This window comes from Mesoplodon densirostris, chromosome 1 (genome assembly GCF_025265405.1).
Source record: "Mesoplodon densirostris isolate mMesDen1 chromosome 1, mMesDen1 primary haplotype, whole genome shotgun sequence".
NCBI classification, from domain to species: domain Eukaryota; kingdom Metazoa; phylum Chordata; class Mammalia; order Artiodactyla; family Ziphiidae; genus Mesoplodon; species Mesoplodon densirostris.
In genome coordinates this window covers 223376523-223399322 of record NC_082661.1, presented here as the reverse complement: position 1 = coordinate 223399322, position 22800 = coordinate 223376523, and the positions used below count along the sequence as shown (strand labels likewise).

At 40.8% G+C, this 22800-nt stretch overlaps 1 protein-coding gene across 6 annotated transcripts in view; it reads right to left on the bottom strand.

Annotated features, from left to right (window-relative positions):
• NFKB1 (nuclear factor kappa B subunit 1) overlaps window positions 1-22800 on the bottom strand; it is a 133714-nt gene that overhangs the window by 18166 nt on the left and 92748 nt on the right. For all 6 annotated transcript variants that reach the window (XM_060115480.1, XM_060115489.1, XM_060115508.1 and 3 more), the window contains 6 exons: window positions 16165-16256; window positions 13458-13596; window positions 6800-6943; window positions 5438-5527; window positions 3538-3723; window positions 2222-2363 (listed from right to left, as the gene is read on the bottom strand). In XM_060115480.1, coding sequence (XP_059971463.1) covers window positions 2222-2363; window positions 3538-3723; window positions 5438-5527; window positions 6800-6943; window positions 13458-13596; window positions 16165-16256 — 793 coding nt within the window. The remainder of the gene's footprint in view (window positions 1-2221; window positions 2364-3537; window positions 3724-5437; window positions 5528-6799; window positions 6944-13457; window positions 13597-16164; window positions 16257-22800) is intronic.

The window sequence follows — 22800 nt, the reverse complement described above, 5'->3', positions numbered from 1 at the left end:
TTCTTGGAAATAGCAAGTGTATATTACTTGGGATTAACATTGACTCAGGAGAGGCTGAAAAACTAAACTGTGACTTCGTTATTTGAGAGATATTTTTAAATGAATGATTTCAGGGTTTCAGTACTGTCTTTTGAACCGTAGGGCTGGAAGAAGACTGCTGAAAAGGGCCCAAAGTCTGACGCAGACATGATGCACATATACCAAGAAAAAGGTCGTACTTCAAAAACTGCCTAAAAATTTCCATGTGCAGCTCAGCATTTTGTAGCAGAAGTACATTCCCCCTCCCCCATAGATTTTCACACCCTAGTGGGAATTTCCCCAGTACCAGAAGCTTTTATTATTTTTTTTCTTCATTGTATTTTCTGTGATGACTAACGGCCACAGGATTCAAATTATTAGCCGAATATGATAAACTCAGTGAAAACAAGGGACTGAGCTGTGAAGGCCAAAAGCTATCCCTTGTCTATATTCTTCTGAGGACTCCTCTTTGGTCTCCCCATGTCTCACCCCTCTGGCCTCCAGCTGCGACAAGCCCCGCGGGCCTGCTTGCGTGAGTATGTTTGGGGTCCGGGGCGGGGACTCTAAGGGTTCATCTCCTGCTTGGGCAGGGAAAGCCACCTCCCCAGCCTTTCCACATGCATCCAGGTCCTTACACACGTCTATACCTTCCCCTCAGTGCCCTCACCTGAATGCATGTGCCTGTGTCCCTTTCCACAATCCTCCCTTCGAACACCAGCAGTCCCTTTCCAACTTACCTATGCTCGTCTTTCTTAGGCTCATCAGCAGGTCCCTAAAAATATCACCTGAAATGTGACTGTCCTGTCTTGGTTAACTGCTTTCTCTTGTGGTTATATGCTATTGAATGCTAAATGGATTATTTAACCCTGTAACAAACATTCTGCTGTTCATGACAGTACACAAAGAAGGCTGTACCGGTTCCTCTCATACTGTATTAACAAGGCCAGTGGTTACACCACATCCTTGGTTAAGCTGCAAGGAATGAGAACAAAGGTCTCTGTCTGAAACCCTGAGGTTGGCACTTTCCTAAAGCATTTGGTTCAGTGTTTAAACTGAGGTTTAAAACACAGCGCCCGAGAGCTCTTCCACAGAGAAGCATTTCTCATTGCTGATGCTATTTTGAGAAGGTTTTGGATACAGCACTTGACTTGGATTTGAGGGCTGCGGTCACTCGTTATTTTTACAGGCTTTTGAGATCGTTTTAGAAGTCTCAATGAAAGGACTAGGAGAACCGTTTTAGAAAGAAGCCAGGTGTCTTTGCAAATACAAGCTCGGTACCAGCAGGAATGGGAAGCACAGTGCTTGGAATGTTAGGCTCGCACACAGTGCGGGTTAGAGCCGTCACAAGGGTCTGATTCAGTCACAGACTGGTGACGGTTCACAGAGGCAGTGGAAGAGGAACCAGGAACTGGGCGAGCATGACAACGGCCTCCTAATTATTCTGTTGCTGCTGTTGTGCTGTCTCTATTGGGCTTTTCCTTGAGAATATTATTATTACAAATATGCAGTGGGGATCACAAGTGCTTTAAGGGATTTGGTAAGACCAAATTTTATATTATTCTAATAAATACAGCAAATATTACTATTCCAATAAACAAGTGTTTGTTTATTAAATGTGATTCTAAATCGTATTCCAACAAATCAAGCAGGGCTTTTCAAAAAGTACCATTCCCTATATACACGACCAAATGTAAAATAGCTAGCTAGTGGGAAGCAGCCGCATAGCACAGGGAGATCAGCTCGGTGCTTTGTGACCACCTAGAGGGGTGTGATAGGGAGGGTGGGAGGGAGGCTCAAGAGGGAGGAGATATGGGGATATGTGTATATGTACAGCTGATTCCATTTTTTATAAAGCAGAAACTAACACACGATTGTAAAGCAATTATACTCCAGTAAAGATGTTAAAAAAAAAAAAAGTACCATTCCCCACACCCATCTTAGTTTTCTCGCCCAGAGTGCTGTACTCTTAGATGAGTATTCTGGCTATTTTAGAGCCCAAGAGGTGAGAGCCACAGGACAGGAGAAGGAGATTGTGCCACTGTGCCACTCAACCTTACTGACACATTATTTTCCTTGAGAGAGTGTTTCAGTTGCAGGACCCAATAACTTTGATCAATTCTTCTATTTCTAGCCAGCATGCATACAATACTTTTCTCTCTTCGCCCCTTTAAAACAACCCTTGTTTGCAAAAGTCCTGACTTACCTGTCCCCGTTCTCGTCCTGCACTGCAGTGAGATGGCGCTGGACAGCCAGCAGCATCTTCACATCTCCTGTCACTGCGTAGTCAAAAAGGGCATTGGCATGCTGCTTGGCAAGCTGCATAGCCTTCTCCAGAAAGAGGTTTTCTGCAAGGCAATGGATCACAATCACAGTTGAGTTTCCCACACTTGCTCTACAGGAATGCCATGCTTCAGGCCAAGACTGTCGGCATCAGTGTTCTGATACCCTGAGACACATCGACTTAGTGGAAAATGCTCCTTTTGGTGCTTCTGGGTTGTGTTCACTAGAAAAAGCACAGCTGGACATTGGCTCACTGACAAATATAGAGGCTGGTCTCAAAAAATCTGTCTACAGTTTGTTCGGGGAAAAGAAATTCAGAAGTTTCTGTTATCTTAAGGGGAACAATCAATCTCCAAAGAATGTTAACTGGGTTTTAACACAATTGTAAACAATCTCTTGGTGAAATAATCCTTCATGGAAGTCTTGAACGACTCTCTCGTTAGGCAAAAAGTGTCAAAAATCAGTCTCTGCCACAGAGATACAGACTCTCCAAGAGCCATTGGTGTTTTTGTAAACTTTGCTTCCTGAAGGTCAACGGGAGGAAAACTGTGGCTTGAAGGTCAAATCCTGTGTGTGGCCTGTTTTTATACGGCCCCCTAGCTAACCGTGGTTTGTACATCTTTGAAGGGGTGTTAAAAAAAAGAATATGCAATAGAAACCATATGTAGCCCACAACGCTACATATTTACTATCTTTCTCTTACAGAAAAAGTCTTCCAGGCATAATCTAGGATGACCTAGACCCATGACACGTACCCTAATGGGTTCTGGTTCCAAATATGCACTGTCCCTCCTAATCCTAATTCTTCAAAGAAGGCATCAGGATAATGGGAAAAGTCCTTATTTTCAGGCGAAATTCCACTTCAGTATGACAGTCGAGAGAAGGGAGACTGTCAAAGGTATGCAAACTGCTCTCTTATCTGTGGTGGAAATGATTCAGATGATCTCTCCTGATACCCTAAAACTGCATGACGAGGACTGGAGAAGCATATGTAAATTTCTGTACTTTATATTCAAAGATAACACTGGGAAAATGGAAATCCCAGTGTGAATAAAATAACCCAGCGCATGCTTTTCAAAAGGCGCACAGGGCTCTGAAGAGCACGCTGAACCAGATGCTGATGTTATCGTCTTTAGATCAACAGAAAATAGACCTGTCTTCTGGAAATAGGCTGCCCACCTAGAACGGACCCACGCCCTCACCAGGCAGTACCATGCAGTCCTCCACGTGCTCACTCACCCTGGGAACTGTGATGTTCCTCCTTTACTCCTACTGAGTACGCCAGATGAGCCTCAGCGCCCCGCTCGCAGGACTCCTTGTCTTGCTCGGTGGTCGCTGCTGCCTGCCCAGAGAGATTCATGGCCTCTCTGTGATCACTCTTGTCATAAGCTTCAGGGTCATTTTTAGATGGGGTGTCTATGGTTCCTAAGGTAAAAGCAAAAATTCAGCTTTTTTTCCTCAGTAAAATCTATTAATTAAGTTATAATTCACTGTTTCAGCAAAGGTCAGATAAAGGTAGGAGGCAGGTTTACTGCAAAGGGAAAAGAAAAACAACAATTTAAAATTCCTTTTAAAATGGTCATAAGTAACATCTTTTGGAGCTATTTTAAAGTCACTTTCAAAAAACTTTTTTTAAATTGAGGTATAACATTGTAATAATTTCAGGTGTACAGTGTAATGACTCAGTACTTGTACACACTGCAAAATGATTACCACAGTAAGTCTAGTTAACATCCATCAGCATATATAGTTACAAATTCTTTTTTCTTGTGATGAAAACTTATTTAAGACCTTAAAAAAATTTTTTTTTACATTTCTAAAAATGTATACCTCATTCTGTTTATCTGTAAAGGAGAAAAATGAAATAAAGCTCTTCTAGGAATTGCAAGGAAGTGGAATTTTTAAAGTTCTTGAAAACAGAGCAGCTATTTTTTTCCCTCATGCTCAAGCAGGTTGTGAAGATGTGATCTCAATTCGCATTCTTTGGTGTGGGAGCTGTCCAGTGCACTGTTTCTGATCACACTCTTTCAGGTCCTACTATGCTACCTGACAGCTACTATGAGAACACTGAGATTTTACAGGCAGACCTGGTTCAAATCCTGGTTCTGCCACTAACAGATAGGTACCTTCAGTGAGTGAATGATCATTTCTGAACCTTGGTGTGCTCTGTCTGTAAAGTGAAGATACTAATAGTTTCCTTACAGAGGAATCATAAAGATTACAGTTAAAACATGTAAAAGCACCTGACGTAAAACAGGTGTTGAAATACATGAGAAGACCTTGTTGTATTATTTCTTCAATGAGTACACTAAAATGGACATGTAATAGAAGTATGAACACATGATGTGACAACTGCTAATTAGGGGATACATTTTTTCTGTAAATTTATTTATTTATTTTTGGCTGCGTTGGGTCTTCGTTGCTGTGCGCGGGCTTTCTCTAGTTGTGGCGAGCAGGGGCTACTCATTGCGGCGTATGGGCTTCCCACTGTGGTGGCTTCTCTTGTTGCGGAGCACGGGCTCTAGGCACGTGGGCTTCAGTAGTCGTGGCACGTGTGCTCAGTAGTTGTGGCTCACGGGCTCTAGAGCGCAGGCTCAGTAGTTGTGGTGCACGGGCTTAGCTGCTCTGCAGCCTGTGGGATCTTCCCGGGCCAGGGCTTGAACCCGTGTCCCCTGCATTGGCAGGCGATTCTTAACCACTGCGCCACCAGGGAAGCCCCCAGGGGATATATTTGATGAGAAAAGACCATCCCTATAAAACTCTAAGTGTCTTCAAAAGTGTAGTATTTGAGAAAAAAGAGAGAGAACAGCTAAGTTTGGTGACTTTTTTATGTTTGAATAGTCAAGTCTCTCTCTATCCCTATTTAATGTTCTTTTCTTTCCCCTGTTCATGCCACGTACAAAGTAAATGTATAAATTTAAATATAGTATCAGGAATAGAATCTATACTCTCCACAGGAACTAATAATTTTTTGGAAAAGAAGTATCTTCTTAATTTATTGGCATTTATCAATTTTTTTTCAAGATAATGTTGTGGTGAGTAATGATTTAAACAAAAACTTCTTGGCTTTAATTAATTTTTAAATAATTTTTTTTTCATTCTTTTCTCAGTACTAAAAAAAAAGAAAAGTGTTACTTACCATGCTTCATCCCAGCATTAGATTTAGTGGTTCCAGGGTGGAAGGTAATTCCACCATATGTAGGAAATCCATAGTGTGGGAAGCCATACCCTGAAATGGCAGGCAAAACAAATGAAACCTCATGATAATTTTTTAAATAAAAAGAAACTCAGCAAACGTTAGTGTCCCTCCCTCTGGTGAGAACAGGCTTTGGTGTGCCCGACACGGTCCTTCTGTTGAGACTTAGTAATAAGGCACATCACTGGGGGTACTGGGACGATCAGAATTTGACTCTGGCAAGATTACATTTTTGGCAACCCAGGCAGAGCCCAGGCTCTGGGCAGCATGGAGGAGCTCATGCTAGAGAAAGTCTCCCACTCCTGCATGGAGGGTAGAGGCTAACGGTGAGTGGCTGCCACCCAGACTCAGACTTGCTGATACAGAAGACAGTAAAGTAACCCCTGGAGGGAAAAACTGAACCAAACAAAATACAGAAACATATACTGGCTCCTCACGAGAAACATGCCCCCACTGGTCACTCTCATGCGTTTCTGCTGGAAGCACAAGCTGGTAAAACTCTGGGAAGCAGTGAGTGTTAGTTGTCATACTCTCTGACATTTCACTTCAAAGAATCTAATTTACAAAAATTATCTGGAGTAAAAGAAAAGCAACGTGGATAGAGGAGTTCAGTGCAAACGTTTTACATAAGAAACAGGAAACAATCTTCAAGTAAGTTATACTATGGTTTGTTCACTTGAGGAATTATTACAAGTCATTAAAATGATGCTTAAAAATGATGCTTATGTAAAATTTCTATTCCCATGGGGAAATGCTTATGTTAAACCGTTAGGAAAAAGCAGCATACGTGACCCTATACACAATCATGATAATAAATAGGTCATCCGAGTAAATGGAATAAAACACTATGCAAAATGAGGATCACAGCTGTGCTTGGAGAAATGTATAAATATGTATTATAATGTATGTACCTGCCAAAAAACAACAGTTAATCTTTGATGGCAGGATTTTATGTATCTACAACCTAGCGCAAATATAATATGAAACCTTTCCAATGTTTCCAAAGAATACCAAGACAACTGTACCAAAAAAAAAAAAAAGGAGGGGGGAATATACCAAAATGTTAAGAGGTATCCTTTGGGTAACCGGCCTTCGTGGCTTTTTTCCTTCTTACAGTTTTTGGTATTCATCTATCTACATATTATAAGATGAACATGCATTTCTTTGGAAAAAAGTTTGCTGGGAAATTTTAAGTAATGTCATATATCATGTTCAGTAATGTCACAACACTCAACCCATGGACAAGGAAATCGAGGAGAAGAAAATCTGCCCTTTGAGATGTGGAAGAACGGGCTTGGTTCGTACCTGGGCCGGTACCTCCAGCACCGCCGCCTCCGCCGCTGCTGCCGAACATGCCTCCACCTCCAGCTCCCGCCCCACTGCCGCCACCGAAACTATCCGAGAAATTGGGCATGAGCTTCTGCCGTTTCCTCTGCACTTCCTCTTTATCTGTATTTAAAGGAAGAGAAACCAGAGGAGAAAAGATTGATTCAGCTCCACTACTAGCCACAGAAAGAATACTGATTCTGATGGTATTTTTAAACATCTTAAAGGGAAATAGAAAGCACGCAAGGAGGAAGAGATGCCAAATGTCAAGAAGCATTATATTTATTCCAATGGGCACGAAGACCAAGAACCAGCCTCAGAGGGACCACAGAATAGTACACACCCAAATTCTCTCTGCAATTGTTTCTTAAGTCCCCCATGTCATTCAAGGTAGTGAAAGACTAGACTGCCCATCAAAGATGAAGAGACTGAAAATACTGAATACTGAAAATACTGAACTGGGCAGCAAGGAGGAGTTACTAATCAGCTAACATTTATTATGCGTCTACAATGACCAAAGTGCTGAGGATAAAGAGAAGTATGACATCATGTCTTTGCTGTCAAGAACCCTCCAATGTAATTTTAAGGTTGTAGGGGAAAGACTTAGAGACAAAGCACTCTAATGCTATATATGTTAAATTCATGGTGCCAACTAGGGTTCCAGGAATTCAAGGAAGGACTTCAAGGGAGTCTCTGTGGGCTGGAAAATTCAGGAAAAGGCTTCCCAGAATCAACTCTGTATCAGGAGAGGGCAAAGGGAGGATGTTCCGGGAAGGGGATGTAGGGGGAAAGTGATGAAGGAACCAATGTGCACTGCATGCTTATGAGAACAGCAGCGTATCAACTTAGCTGAAGTGAAAGTTTAGTATGAGGAATTCTTGAGAAATGGGGCTGACTGGGACCACATTGCCAAGCACCTGGATTATGAACCTAAGGGATTTAATTTACAGGCAGGAAAGCCATGGAATGTTTTTGAACTGGGGAATGCCATGTATATGGTGGTATTTTAGAAAGATTCATCTGTCACTGGTGCATAGGATAAAATAGTCCAAGTGAGAGGCAGAGACAGTGCAGACATGAGGTGTTGGAGGCTGTTCCTTGGTGGTCACCACAATAATGAAAATATGTGCCTCCCAGAAAGACAATAAAAGATGGATCTGTAGTCACTGGTAACTCATGAGATACAAGGCTGCAAGTCTAAGACCACTACTTGACTAAAATACAGTGATGCCCTCTGAGATTTTTGATTGGCCGAGTCTAGATACTTATGGAGACTTTCCCTCCTCATTCCTCATGTGGTTGCTCTGTTTTTCTTTGGCTTCTCACCAGCTCCACTGCCCCTGTGAGTTCTGCTGGTGCCTTTGTGGTCTATTGTTCCTTTCTTGTTTCTTCTTTCTGTTTCCCTTTCTTTCTCCCTTCTCTGATTTTCCCACCCTATATATTTTTTCTCCCTTCTCTCTTCTGAAATAAAGCACTGAAAGAAGTTTTTGGTTTTTGTTTAAATTAAATCAACAGTCAATATGGTATTCTTTTTTTCAATCAGCAGCCCAATACTTGACAACTGTCCTATTTCTGATTCTTCACATCAGTTCTGGTCACTGTTTATGTTCAGAAAGATCTTCACTTATTTCTAATTCTGTCGTCGTTTCAGTCATCTCAGGGCTAGAAAGAATGCTGTTGTGTACTGATTACCTTATGATCATCTAAGTGCAGTTGAAAGATAACCAGGGGAAAGTAGGGTAGCAAAGTACCCTTAAAAAATAATCTTTTAAAAACGGATCCTGTCTAGACTCGCTAGGAAGAAAAAAGCCAGCATGGGTCAACTCTGAAGAAAACATGCTTCCACCAGAAAGGGGTGACCTCGAAGTGGAGAAACTTGAGCAATTTCCTTATCAAAGGTTTTGGACAGATTGATAAAGTTTCTCCATCAGTTGTATCATAACTAAGTCACAAGTATTACTCATCCTATAAACTGTTGATCTCACGTGGGATATTAGTTCATCAGAAAAATGAAATACAAGAGCAAGGCAGACAACATATTCATCTTCAGAAATAAGTGTTATCTACTGACACGCTTTCTAGCAAAGAGATCATTTGGTATTTGCTATGTACTCCTTTTGACTTATAAAACAGGGACATTCACTGGTTATATTTCATTGTAAAATGGGAATTTTTAAGACTTAATTTAAAAAATATTAACTATCCTACAGCCATTAAGATGTTAATAACAAGAAACTGATATAGAAAATTCCATGAGACAAGCTTTTATTTATTTTTTTTTAAATAGAAGAACCTGCAGTCTGAATTTCCATGGAATTAAACATGGGGATTTTCACACTGGGTTTACTTACCCTTGTGGTCTGCTTTTGACAGTGGACCATGGGATGTATTATGAAACATCAACCTATTCTAAAAGGGACCTAAGTGGCCACTCACTACAAGTTCTCCTTTTACAGAAGAGGAAACCAAAGCTAGGATGTTGAGGGACTTGTATGAAGTCAGGGCTCAGTGAAGATCAGATACAAGGTCTAATGAGCATTCCATTATATTAGGTCACCATTTGGGGGAAACACTCCAACATATCTTTGCTTCCTTTAATAATTGATGGTGTAAGATAACAGCTTAGTTCACAAATGTTGATAAAACTTTTAGCCTCTACCACCTTATGCTGTGCATGTGCCTTAAAAGTACCTCATTCTCGGGCTTCCCTGGTGCCACAGTGGTTGAGAGTCCGCCTGCTGACGCAGGGGACACGGGTTCGTGCCCCAGTCCGGGAAGATCCCACATGCCGCGGAGCGGCTGGGCTCGTGAGCCATGGCCGCTGAGCCTGCGCGTCCAGAGCCTGTGCTCCACAACGGGAGAGGCCACAACAGTGAGAGGCCCGCGTACCAAAAAAAAAAAAAAGTACCTCATTCTCACTTTCTGGGTTGTAGTTTGCCAATAAAGACGCTGGCATTTATCCTGACCATACCTTTCATAATTTAAAGATTATGATTCTGTTTCTTCCTAATCTCCATCTTTTCAGACTGAAAAGTCATCATGGTCTTTCTTTGCTTTTGTATAACAGTTCCTCAACCCTCTTCTTCCCTTGCCAACCATCCCTCTCCTGATTATTTTGATTGTCTTCCTGGACCCAACCATCTCCAGGACGTTTTTATGAGACACAACGTCAATGACCATAAAGGATGCAGAGTTCAGGGCTGCATGATTCTGCACAACAAGAGGAATATGATCTATTTCTTTGTCTAATGTCTTAATTGGTGGCACCCAACAAGTTACTAGTCTTGTGGGTGAGGATGGCAACTTGGTTGGTCAAACAATAACTTAGCTCTCAGATATTTAACAAGCATCTACTGTGTGACATACATTGTTCGAGATGTAGCAATAAATATGAAAGGCCAAATCTGTGACCTAAAGAACACAGGTAGGAAGAAGACAATAGACACATAAATTAATAGGTAAGATAATTTTACATATTGATAAAAATAAGTGAAGAATATAAAATGAGGCAATGAGTTCAGGAGTGACTGCAGGGGCTGGGGGCAGTGGAAGGTATATTCAATGACTTCTGAGAAATGAGCACAATGATTCTTTGGGTTGTATAGTTGATTCATCTTCATATAGTTACTCTGATGCTAAATGGCCTGCTACTTTTCTGGCCAGTCACACAGGCCTGGTGTGATCATTTTTCCTTGTGATTATTTCAACTTGGGATTTTATAATCCAGAAGGTTCTCTAGACTAAGGTAATTTGTTATCTTCAATAAAATTGTTCTAATCTCACAACAACTCAACCACAATACATGTTGGCCATTCTTTCTGTGGAGCTCAACTACAAAGTCTTATTTTTCTAGATGGTTTTCTACATTGTTCTTATAGATGGAGCTTTTAGTCAACGATAAGCTGGTAGGTAAGTGCCTGACGCATAAAGGTGAGATTTTGAACTTTCAGGAGACCCCATTCTCTAACTCCAGCCCCGGATAGCTCCTACCATAAGAGGGTAGCAAAGAAAGTAATAGTCTGAACGTGTCCCTGCTGTATCAGACTCTTTTCAGGCACAGATACCACTGGGAAAGGGACACAGGCAGCCTAGAAACCAAGCTCAGCTTTGAGTATTTCTAGGCTTACACATGTGTAGGTGATCTGGGTTTCCTTTTTTTATCTGATTCTCTGTGTTAGAAAAATTGACATTATTTTGAACACACATTTTAGGAGAAGAAATCTTTTTTTTTTTTTCTCTCAGAAAGTCCAAAACAATTTTGCTCTGTTGCTCTTCTGGGTCTACTTTTAAAGCGTGCTTAATCCAAAGCAGTGATTTTCAAACTTCACGCCGACGGCCCGTTCGGAAGCCCTCAGGCAGTTCCTGGGCAGGGAGGGCAGTGAGGAGAGGTAAGCCTCCTTCCTGGACGAGCCGAGCGGGCGGACTTGCCACCTCCACTTCAAGCCTCTCCGGTTTATATACTGGGATTTCACACGAAATGTCACACGGAGAGAAAAAAAAGGCTCCTCTGCTGACAGTGTTTTCAAACCACCAGTAACGGAATGCACTATACATCTGACCCATCAGTGGAGGGGCCGCAAGCTCAGGAGAAGAAACGAGAAATCACGGAACTGTTTTCTAAATGTGGCTGCCACAACATGAATTCTAGGAAAAGAAAGCCCTCCTCAAAGATCCCCCATCACATGCTGCTATCACAGGATTAGCAGCCGTGTGGATCGCTGCTGCGGCACCTTTGTGGGTTCCAGCCTCAGCCAGGACCTGGCTGCCCCGTCCCTCCTCAGTCTCACTTCCCTCTAGTCCAGGGGTTTCTAATTATGTTTGTGCCACGGCCTCTTTTGCAGTCTAGTGAAGTCTATGGATCTCTTCTTAGAATCACAGTTCTTAGTACGTAAAATTCAAAATAAGATTACAAAAAAACTTAATTGTTTTCAAGTACACTTCTAGCCATGGAGCCCCATAGGGGTGAGTGGACTCCAGGTTAACAAATAACCTTTGAGGCCTGTTACCCTCATTCTGAGAGGAGTCTCAGTGTGAATTTCCCACCCTGCCCTCCCTTGAGTTCCAGTCCTGCCTTTTGAATGGCCTGTTAGGAATCCGCCACAGGAACCTAAAATGCAACATGTTTTTTTTTTTTTCTGCGGTATGCAGGCCTCTCATTGTTGTGGCCCCTCCCATTGCGGAGCACAGGCTCGGACGCGCAGGCTCAGCGGCCATGGCTCACGGGCCCAGCCGCTCCGCAGCATGTGGGATCTTCCCGGACCGGGGCACGAACCCGTGTCCCCTGCATCGGCAGGCAGACTCTCAACCACTGCACCACCAGGGAAGGCCGAAATGCAACATGTTTTAAACTGAACTCTGTCTTTGCCCACCCAGATCTACTTTTGCTCCCTTGACTCTTCATCAGTTCAACCACATCACAGCCTTCCCGGGCTGGGATTCCTAGAACTGTCTATGACTCCTGATTTTCTCTTTTCACCCCCTACCCCAACCAGCACCTGGGTCCTCCTGACACCATCCCTGCACTGCCTCCTGAATCCACCTTCTCCTTTCACTCCACTGCATTAAGACCGTCACTAACTTCACCATTTCTCACTTGGATTCTTGCATTCCTCCTCTGACTCATTGTACCATCCCTGCACTGCCTCCTGAATCCACCTTCTCCTTTCACTCCACTGCATTAAGACCGTCACTAACTTCACCATTTCTCACTTGGATTCTTGCATTCCTCCTCTGACTCATTGTCTGCTGCCCAGATAGTCTCTTCAGTGTCTACAGAGAGAAGTCAGAGGCATCATTCCAAATCCAAACTGGCCTTTCCAGAATCAATGCAAAATTCTGTAGGTGCCAATCACAGCACCACAGAACCTGGCTGCGGCCTTCCTCACCTGCTGTGGCCTTCAGGAGTGCATCTCCGTGCTCATAATGCTCACTTTTCCCTGAATAAACACTAACTGTTTTACCTCCTCATGTTTCCCAAGTCTAGGAAACCCTTTCCTTCTCTGTTGCACACTCAACTACTGAAATACATCCCCCATTTTCAGGACCTTGAAGAAGCCTTCTTCTTGGTGGCTTCTTCAGAATCTAGGGTTCGTTCTCCTTGCGTTCTTCTATGTTTTTGTGGACACCTCACTTTTGGAACTTACCAAAGTAATAATTTGCACTATAACAATTGAAGGGGACTTATGATCTCCCCTTCTCGGTGTGTCTTTTGTGAGGAAGAGAATGCCGCCTTATTCATTTTTATAGCTCTGCAGTGCATGGTGGCTGAGTCTTCTGTTCAACTGCCTGAGGCCAGTTGACAGGGTGGCTGATTCTCCTACACAACAAGCCTTATCTTTTCATCTCAACTACCTGAACCCTGAGGTAGTCAATAAATGATAGATTCTCAAATTCAAAGAGAAATTTTCAAATGTCTAAATCTCATATAAAACTCAATGGAAATAACATTATTTTAAAAGGCTAGACTTAATTCTATGACCCCAAAATCATATATTACGTCTTTCTTCTCTAAAAAGAAGCACCATGGATCCAGAAACCAGTTACTAGGAAGCTGTTCAACGGAGGAGACTACCTGATCTTTTCTAATCGGACCATCCTCTTGTTGGAACAAGCACAAGTGTTTAAACAACCAAGTTACCTTTAATTTCAGGATAGTAGAGAAAAGGTTTTGGTTCACTGGTTTCCAAATCAGATTTCCTCCGAAGCTGGACGAACACAGAGGCTGGTTTTGTAATGTTGACATCTTTATACTTCGGAGTTTTGAAGACAATGGCAAACTGCAGGATACAAAGATCCAAATGTTGGAGTAGGACTACATTTCTGTTCCAGCAACGCTACTCATTAAACACATTCTTTATGCCCAATGTTTAGACACAAGGTACTAAAAAGTATACAACACCTTAGAGAAACTTACCACCTTAGAATTCTATACCCATACATTTTTATTAAATTGCCAGTGTGAAACTGAAATATAAGATTATGCCAATGTATTGCAAAGCTTCATTAGTTCACTTGTCTAAAATTTCAAATGTCTTTCAGTATAAATAATCACGTGAATAAAATACGTTGCATACATCTTCTCCTTTTCCAAATTAGCCTTAAAAGCCTCCAAGATTATTTACAGCAATATCAGAAAGGCTAGTCGTGGAAAGAGAGAGTGAGGAAGGTGGTACGACTACCAGCCTGCTGGCCAGCCAATGAAGACAAAAAACTAAACCCTGTAAGAGGAACATCATGACAGGGTCAGTGTATTGTGAGGTGAGGATGGCCAAGGCTCTGGGCATACACAGGGCATTCTGTAACACCCATAAGACAGCCTCCTCATCGATATCTGGCAGTGCCAGAATAGTCAGGCATTTGCACATTTTTTTGTTGGATTTTTTTTACTTGATCCACAAAATTAATAAGTTTAAGCTAACAGTTATATACAGAACCTTCCACCAAACAACAACAAAAAAGGATATAATTATTTTCAAGTACACATGGAACATTTTAAAAAACTGATCATAGAGTCACAGAGAAAGACAAAACAATTTCAAAGAACTTATATCTAAGACCACCTTCTATGACCATAATATAATGTTGAAATCATCAACCCAACATCTTTTAAATGCTTGGAAACTTAAAAATGGACTCCTAGACAAAAATTTTAGAAGAAAATCATGATAGAAATGATAAAATAAGAACCGAGCAATAATAAAAGTATTATGCTATCAAAATGTGATCTCAGCTTATGGCTTTAATGCATTTGTAACAAAACTTATTTTTTTCATTAAACTATGCTTGAGGCAGAATCACCAGTGCTGAGGGGCCCACTGCTTTGAGCAGCCACGCACTGTCAGCATTTAACACCCTACCTCAAAGATGTTTTAGTTGGATTTTTTGACTATGTAATATATTCACATGGATCTCGTAAATATAAAAAGGTATACAATGGTGCACACTGAAATTTCTCCTTGCCATTCCTGTCCCTCATCCAGACAGTTCCTACTGTGTGCCTGCTCCCCTCCCCCAGAAGTAAACACAGAGAAGCTATTAGTTTCTGTTGTATTCTTCCAGAGTTTCTTTATGCGTATGCATACATAAACATAGAATCTTTTTTATGTACACTTTGCTTTATATCTATCTTTAAAAAAATTTTAATGTTGTATCTTTGAGACTTTTCCATATTAGTCCATAGAGTACTCATTCTTTTTAATAACTGCACAATATTCCATCACATAGATACACCATAATTTATTTTACTGGCCACTTACTGATAGACATTTGGATTGTTTCCAATTTTTTGTGAAAACTGTATTCCTCAATCGCTCAGTGTAATCATTAAGATGATTCAGCGTTTTCATCATAGTCAATTGTCACCAGGAGATACTGATTTATCATGATGACATCAGCCTCATCTAGAAGACTCCTCCTTTCAACACTTTTCATTAGAATACCCTTTTTTTTTTTTTTTTTCTTTTTGCGGTATGCGGGCCTCTCACTGTTGTGGCCCCTCCCGTTGCGGAGCACAGGCTCCAGATGCGCAGGCCCAGCGGCCATGGCTCACGGGCCCAGCTGCTCCGCGGCATATGGGATCCTCCCAGACCGGGGCACGAACCCGTATCCCCTGCATCGGCAGGCGGACTCTCAACCACTGCGCCACCAGGGAGGCCCTAGAATACCCTTTTAACAGGTCTCCGCATATTGCACTGGTAGAACATTGTTATCGACTAATTGTGTTCCCCCAAAATTCGTATGTTGAAGCCCTAACAGTGTGGCTGTATTTGGAGATAGAGCTTTTACAGGAAGAATTAAGGTTAAATGAGGTCATAAGGGCAAGGCCCTGATTGGGTAGGGTTACTGTTTTTAAAAGAAGAGTCAGCAGAGAGCTTACTCTCTCTGCCCTGTTAGGACACAACAAGAAGGTGACTGTCTGCAAGCCAGGAAGAGAGCCCTCACAAGGAACTGACACTGTCAGACCTTGATCTGGGACTTCCAGTCTCCAGAACCATGAGCAACAATTTCTTTTGTTTCATCCACCCAGTCTATGATATTTTGTCATGGAAGTCTGAACAGATGAATACAACACTTAAAACATTTCTACTAAAGGACCTAAGGGCCACTGCCTTGTGGCTAGGTGATCAGACACCCAAATGAAATGCCTTGCAAGGTCTAATACAGCCTTGCCCATAAATCTATGGTAGGTAACTTTTCTGGAACACCTGCAAGACACAGTGCTCTTTTATGAAAGTTAAATAAATATTTATGATTTTTCCTTGTTTTATACACGGAAACTAGTGAATTTCAACAAGGCAGAAAATGTAGAATCATCTTCATCGCCACCGTCATCATCATCCACTTACTTGTCTATGAACATCTGTGGGGGAAAAATCTCCGAATCCTTCCCAGATTCCACCATTTTCCTCCTCCTCATAAAATCGAATCTGGATGTCATCTGCAAACAGTCATGTCCAGATGTATAATTTCACATAGTATAATAATATTCAAAAACATGAAAAATAAAGCTGGTTCAAGATTCTACCTATAAATACTAAGTACTTAACCTTTTTCAAAAGTAATTAATATAAAATACACTTTTGAATTATTTAAAATTTTTAGTGGAAATTTTCTATTAGTTACCATAGTAATGGGCCCCAGGATTCATTTACAATGACAGAATACTAGATTTACCTATTCAATCTGAGTTTTCTCTTAGTCTTTTCCACTTCTTCATCCCTAAACCAATTCACTCCTGAGAAACATGAAGGATAGTGAGGAATATCAGAATCCCAAAAGGTGGTTCACTTGATACAGATTTACATAATAATATTTAACTAATATAAAGTTTACTATATGGCAGACACTGTTCTGAGTGATTTTATATGTATATATTAGCTGATTTAATCCTCACAACAACCTTGTGATGCAGGTCTACTATTAATAGCCTCTTTCTGCAGAAGAGAAACTGGAGGTCAGAGAGGTTAAGTAACTTATCTAAGGTTGAAAAGCTAGTAAATGGAGAGGCCAGGATTTGAACACAGTGAAGTTTCAGATTCCAGGCTCTTACACATTCTACTATGCTACCTCCCTATAATATTTTATTAGTCCATATTGAGAAACTGCTAAAAATATCATGTTGGTCTAGTCCCTTAGGGTTAAATTAGAACATCTACATTTCACACTTCAGTCATGGGTTCTACTCCTGCAGAAATATGACAATATAACTCAGGTTGGCATCTCCCTGGCTTCACTTCCTATTTCATAGGAAGGTGTACACTATTGACTTACAAAAACTAAATTTATATTTCTATTTACATAGAATTTTAGGAATATTAGGGTTGGATAAGACATATTATATACTGGTTAATAGCTCTGCTTTCAGGTAGGACTACCCTGAACCTAGTTATTCAGATTCTTTAAGCTAGGTTCAAGACTTCTCTTAATAAGCCATTCCAATGTAATGATAATGATTAAGAGTCACATTTACAAATAAAGGTACTCAGATTGTGTTTACTCATAGTATGCACAACCAGAAATCTGGAAATGCATATTTCTTGGATAGAATGGGTTGAAAGAATACTGATACCAAAACCTGCAGAGAAAGTGTAAACATTTTTGAGATACAGATATATACTGATACTTTTACCTTAAAATCTTATCTCATTTTTTCTGACTTTTTATCTCAGAGCATTGAGCCTCAAAGGAGAATTTTCTTTGTTTTAAGCTATAGTTCTTTTAATAGGGGCTACATTTCCAGGTATGCAGTTGCTTACTTTGAGAATGCTTATCTTTGTAGTGAGTATATCTTTCTTTTCTTTTTAGTGAAGAAACAATTATTTTTATTGAAAAATGTGAAAGTGAAATATTATATTTTTTGCATTATTGTTTTTTAACATCTTTATTGGAGTATAATTGCTTTACAATGGTGTGTTAGTTTCTGCTGTATAACAAAGTGAATCAGCTATACGTATACATGTATCCCCAAATCCCCTCCCTCTTGCATCTCCCTCCCACTCTCCCTACCCCACCCCTCTAGGTGGTCACAAAGCACCAAGGTGATCTCCTTGTGCTATGCAGCTGCTTCCCACTAGCTATCTATTTTACATTCGGTAGTGTATATATGTCCATGTCACTCTCTCACTTCGTCCCAGCTTACCCTTCCCCCTCCTCGTGGCCTCAAGTCCATTGTCTACATCTGTGTCTTTATTCCTATCCTGCCCCTAGGTTCATGAGAACCATTTTTCTTTTTTTTTAGATTCCATATATATGTGTTAGCATATGGTGTTTGTTTTTCTCTTTCTGACTTACTTCACTCTGTATGACAGACTCTAGGTCCAACCACCTCACTACAGATAACTCAATTTCATTTCCTTTTATGGCTGAGTAATATTGCATTGTATATATGTGCCACATCTCCTTTATCCATTCATCTGTTGATGGACACTTACGTTGCTTCCATGTCCTGGCTATTGTAAATAGTGCTGCAGTGAACATTGTGGTACATGACTCTTTTTGAATTATGGTTTCCTCAGGGTATATGCCCAGTAGTGGGATTGCTGGGTCATATGGCAATTCTATTTTTAGTTTTTAAGGAACCTCCATATTGTTCTCCATAGTGGCTGTATCAATTTACATTCCCACCAACAGTGTAAGAGGGTTCCCTTTTCTCCACACTCTCTCCAGCATTTATTGTTTGTAGAATTTTTGATGATGGCCATTCAGACCGGTATGAGGTGATACCTCATTGTAGTTTTTTTTTTTTTTTTTTTTTTTTTTTTTTTTTTTGCTGTACGCGGGCCTCTCACTGTTGTGGCCTCCCCCATTGCGGAGCACAGGCTCCGGACGCACAGGCCCAGCGGCCATGGCTCACGGGCCCAGCCTCTCCGCGGCATGTGGGATCTTCCCAGACCGGGGCGCGAACCCGTATCCCCTGCATCGGCAGGCGGACTCTCAACCACTGCGCCACCAGGGAAGCCCCCCTCATTGTAGTTTTGATCTGCATTTCTCTGATGATAAGTGATGTTGAGCATCCTTTCATGTGTTTCTTGGCAATCTGCATATCTGCTTTGGAGAAATGTCTTTTTAGGTCTTCTGCCCATTTTTGGATTGGGTTGTTTATTTTTTTGATATTGAGCTGCATGAGCAGCTTGCAAATTGTGGAGATTAATCCTTTGTCAGTTGCTTCATTTGCAAATATTTTCTCCCATTCTGAGGGTTGTCTTTTCATCTTGTTTATGGTTTCCTTTGCTGTGCAAAAGCTTCTAAGTTTCATTACGTACCATTTGTTTTTGTTTTTATTTCCATTTCTCTAGGAGGTGGGTCAAAAAGGATCTTGTTGTGATTTATGTCAAAGAGTGTTCGACCTATGTTTCCCTCTTTATAATGTCTGGTCTTACATTTAGGTCTTTAATCCGTCTTGAGTTTGTTGTTGTATACAGTGTTAGGGAGTGTTCTAATTTCATTCTTTTACATGTAGCTGTCCAGTTTCCCCAGCACCACTTATTGAAGAGGCTGTCTTTTCTCCATGGTATATTCTTGCCTCCTTTATCAAAGATAAGGTGACCATATGTGTGTGGGTTTATCTCTGGGCTTGCTATCCTGTTCCACTGATGTATATTTCTATTTTTGTGCCACTACGATACTGTCTTGATTACTGTAGCTTTGTAGTATAGTCTGAAGTCAAGGAGCCTGATTCCTCCAGCTCCATTTTTCTTTCTCAAGGTTGCTTTGGAAAAAAAAAAAAAAAAAAGATTGCTTTGTCTATTTGGGGTCTTCTGTGTTTCCATACAAATTGTGAATTTTTTTGTTCTAGTTCTGTGAAAAATGTCATTGGTAGTTTGACAGGGATTGCACTGAATCTGTAGATTGCTTTGGGTAGTATAGTTATTTTCACAATATTCATTCTTCTAATCCAAGAACACTGCATATCTCTCCATCTGTTTGTCATCTTTAATTTCTTTCATTAGTGTCTTATAGTTTTCTGCATACAGGTCTTTTGTTTTCTTAGGTAGGTTTATTCCTAGGTATTTTATTCTTTTTGTTGCAGTGGTAAATGGGAGTGTTTCCTTGATTTCTCTTTCAGATTTTTAATCATTAGTGTATAGGAATGCAAAAGATTTCTGTGCATTAATTTTGTACCCTACTACTTTAGCAAATTCGTTGATTAGGTCTAGTAGTTTTCTGGTAGCATCTTCAGGATTCTCATGTATAGTATCATGTCATCTGCAAACAGTGACGGTTTTACTTCTTCTTTTCCAATTTGAATTCATTTTTCTTCTCTGACTGCTGTGGCTAACACTTCCAAAACTGTGTTGAATAACAGCAGTGAGAGTGGGCAACCTTGCCTTGTTCCTGATCTTAGTGGAAGTGGTTTCAGTTTTTCACCATAGAGAATGATGTTGGCTGTGGATTTGTCATATACAGCCTTCATTTATGTTGAGGTAGGTTCCCTCTATGCCTACTTTCTGGAGAGTTTTTTATCAAAAATAGGTGTTGAATTTTGTCAAAAGCTTTCTCTGAATCTATTGAGATAATCATATGTTATATATTTTTTTTTGCGGTACGTGGGCCTCTCACTGTTGTGGCCTCTCCCGTTGCAGAGCACAGGCTCCGGACGTGCAGGCTCAGCGGACATGGCTCACGGGCCCAGCCGCTCCGCGGCACGTGGGATCTTCCCGGACCAGGGCATGAACCCATGTTCCCTGCATCGGCAGGCAGACTCTCAACCACTGCGCCACCAGGGAAGCCCTAATCATATGGTTTTTATCCTTCAATTTGTTAATATGGTGTATCACATTGATTGATTTCTGTATATTGAAGAATCCTTGCATTCCTGGGATAAACCCCACTTGATCATGGTGTATGATCCTTTTAATGTGCTGTTGGATTCTGTCTGGTAGTATTTTGTTGAGGATTTTTGCATCTATGTTCATCAGTGATATTGGCCTGTAGTTTTCTTTCTTTGTGACATCTTTGTCTGGTTTTGGTATCAGGGTGATGGTGGCCTCGTAGAATGAGTTTGGGAGTGTTCCTCCCTCTGCTATATTTTGGAAGAGTTTGAGAAGGATAGGTGTTAGCTCTTCTCTAAATATTTGATAGAATTTACCTGTGAAGCCATCTGGTCCTGGGCTTTTGTTTGTTGTAAGATTTTTAATCACAGTTTCAATTTCAGTGCTTGTGACCAGTCTGTTTATATTTTCTATTTCTTCCTGGTTCAGTCTTGGAAGGTTGTGCTTTTCTAAGAATTTGTCCATTTCTTCCAGGTTGTCCATTTTATTGGCATATAGTTGCTTGTAATAATCTCTCATGATCCTTTGTATTTCTGCAGTGTCCGTTGTTACTTCTCCTTTTTCATTTCTAATTCTATTGATTTGAGTCTTCTCCCTTTTTTTTTTTGATGAGTCTGGCTAATGGTTTATCAATTTTGTTTACTGTCCCAAAGAACAAGCTTTTAGTTTTATAGATCTTTGCTATTGTTTCCTTCATTTCTTTTTCATTTATTTCTGATCTGATCTTTATGATTTCTTTCCCTCTGCTAACTTCGTGTTTTTTCTGTTCTTCTTTCTCTAATTGCTTTAGGTATAAGGTTAGGTTATTTATTTGAGATGTTTCTTGTTTCCTGAGGTAGGATTGCATTGCTATAAACTTCCCTCTTAGAAGTGCTTTTGCTGCATGCCATAGGTTTTGGGCCGTTGTGTTTTCATTGTCATTTGTTTCTAGGTATTTTCTGATTTCCTCTTTGATTTCTTCAGTAATCCCCTGGTTTTTTAGTATTGTTTAGCCTCCATGTGTTTTAGAGATTTTTTAGAGATTTTTTCCTGTAATTGATATCTAGTCTCATAGCGTTGTGGTTGGAAATGATAGATACAATTTCAATTTTCTTAAATTTCCCAAGGCTTGATTTGTGGCCCAAGATATGATCTCTCCTGGAGAATGTTCCATGAGCACTTGAGGAGAAAGTGTATTCTGTTGTTTTTGGATGGAACATCCTATAAATATCAATTAAGTCCATCTTGTTTAATGTGTCATTTAAAGCTTCTGTTTCCTTGTTTATTTTCATTTTGGATGATCTGTCCATTGCTGAAAGTGGGGTGTTAAAGTCCCCAACCAATTCTGTGTTACTGCCAATTTCCCCTTTCATGGGTGTTAGCATTTGCCTTACGTTACTGAGGTGCTCCTATGTTGGGTGCATAAATATTTACAACTGTTATATCGTCTTTTTGGATTGATCCCTTGATCATTATGTAGTTCCCTTCTTTGTCTCTTGTAATAGTCTTTGTTTTAAAGTCTATTTTGTCTGATATGAGAACTGCTACTCCAGCTTTGTTTTGATTTCCATTTGCATGGAATATCTTTTTCCATCCCCTCACTTTCAGTCTGTATGTGTCCCTAGGTCTGAAGTGGGTCTCTTGTAGACAGCATATATATGGGTCTTATTTTTGTATCCATTTAGCAAGCCTGTGTCTTTTTTTTTTTTTTTTTTTTTTGCGGTACGCGGGCTTCTCATTGTTGTGGCCTCTCCCGTTGTGGAGCACAGGCTCCGGATGCTCAGGCTCAGCAGCCATGGCCCACGGGCCCAGCTGCTCCGCGGCATGTGGGATCTTCTCGGACCGGGGCACAAACCCGTGTCCCCTGCATCGGCAGGTGGACTCTCAACCACTGCGCCACCAGGGAAGCCCGAGCCTGTGTCTTTTGGTTGGAGCATTTAATCCATTCACATTTAAAGTAATTATCAATATGTATGTTCCTATTACCATTTTCTAAATTGTTTTTGTAGCTGTTTTCCTTTTCTTGTGTTTCCTGCCTAGAGAAGTTCCTTTAGCATTTGTAGTAAAGCTGGTTTGGTGGTGCTGAATTCTCTTAACTTTTGCTTATCTGTAAAGGTTTTAATGTCCCCACTGAATCTGAATGAGATCCTTGCTGCGTAGAGTAATCTTGGTTGTAAGTTTTTCCCTTTCATCACTTTAAATATGTCCTGCCACTCCCTTCTGGCTTGCAGA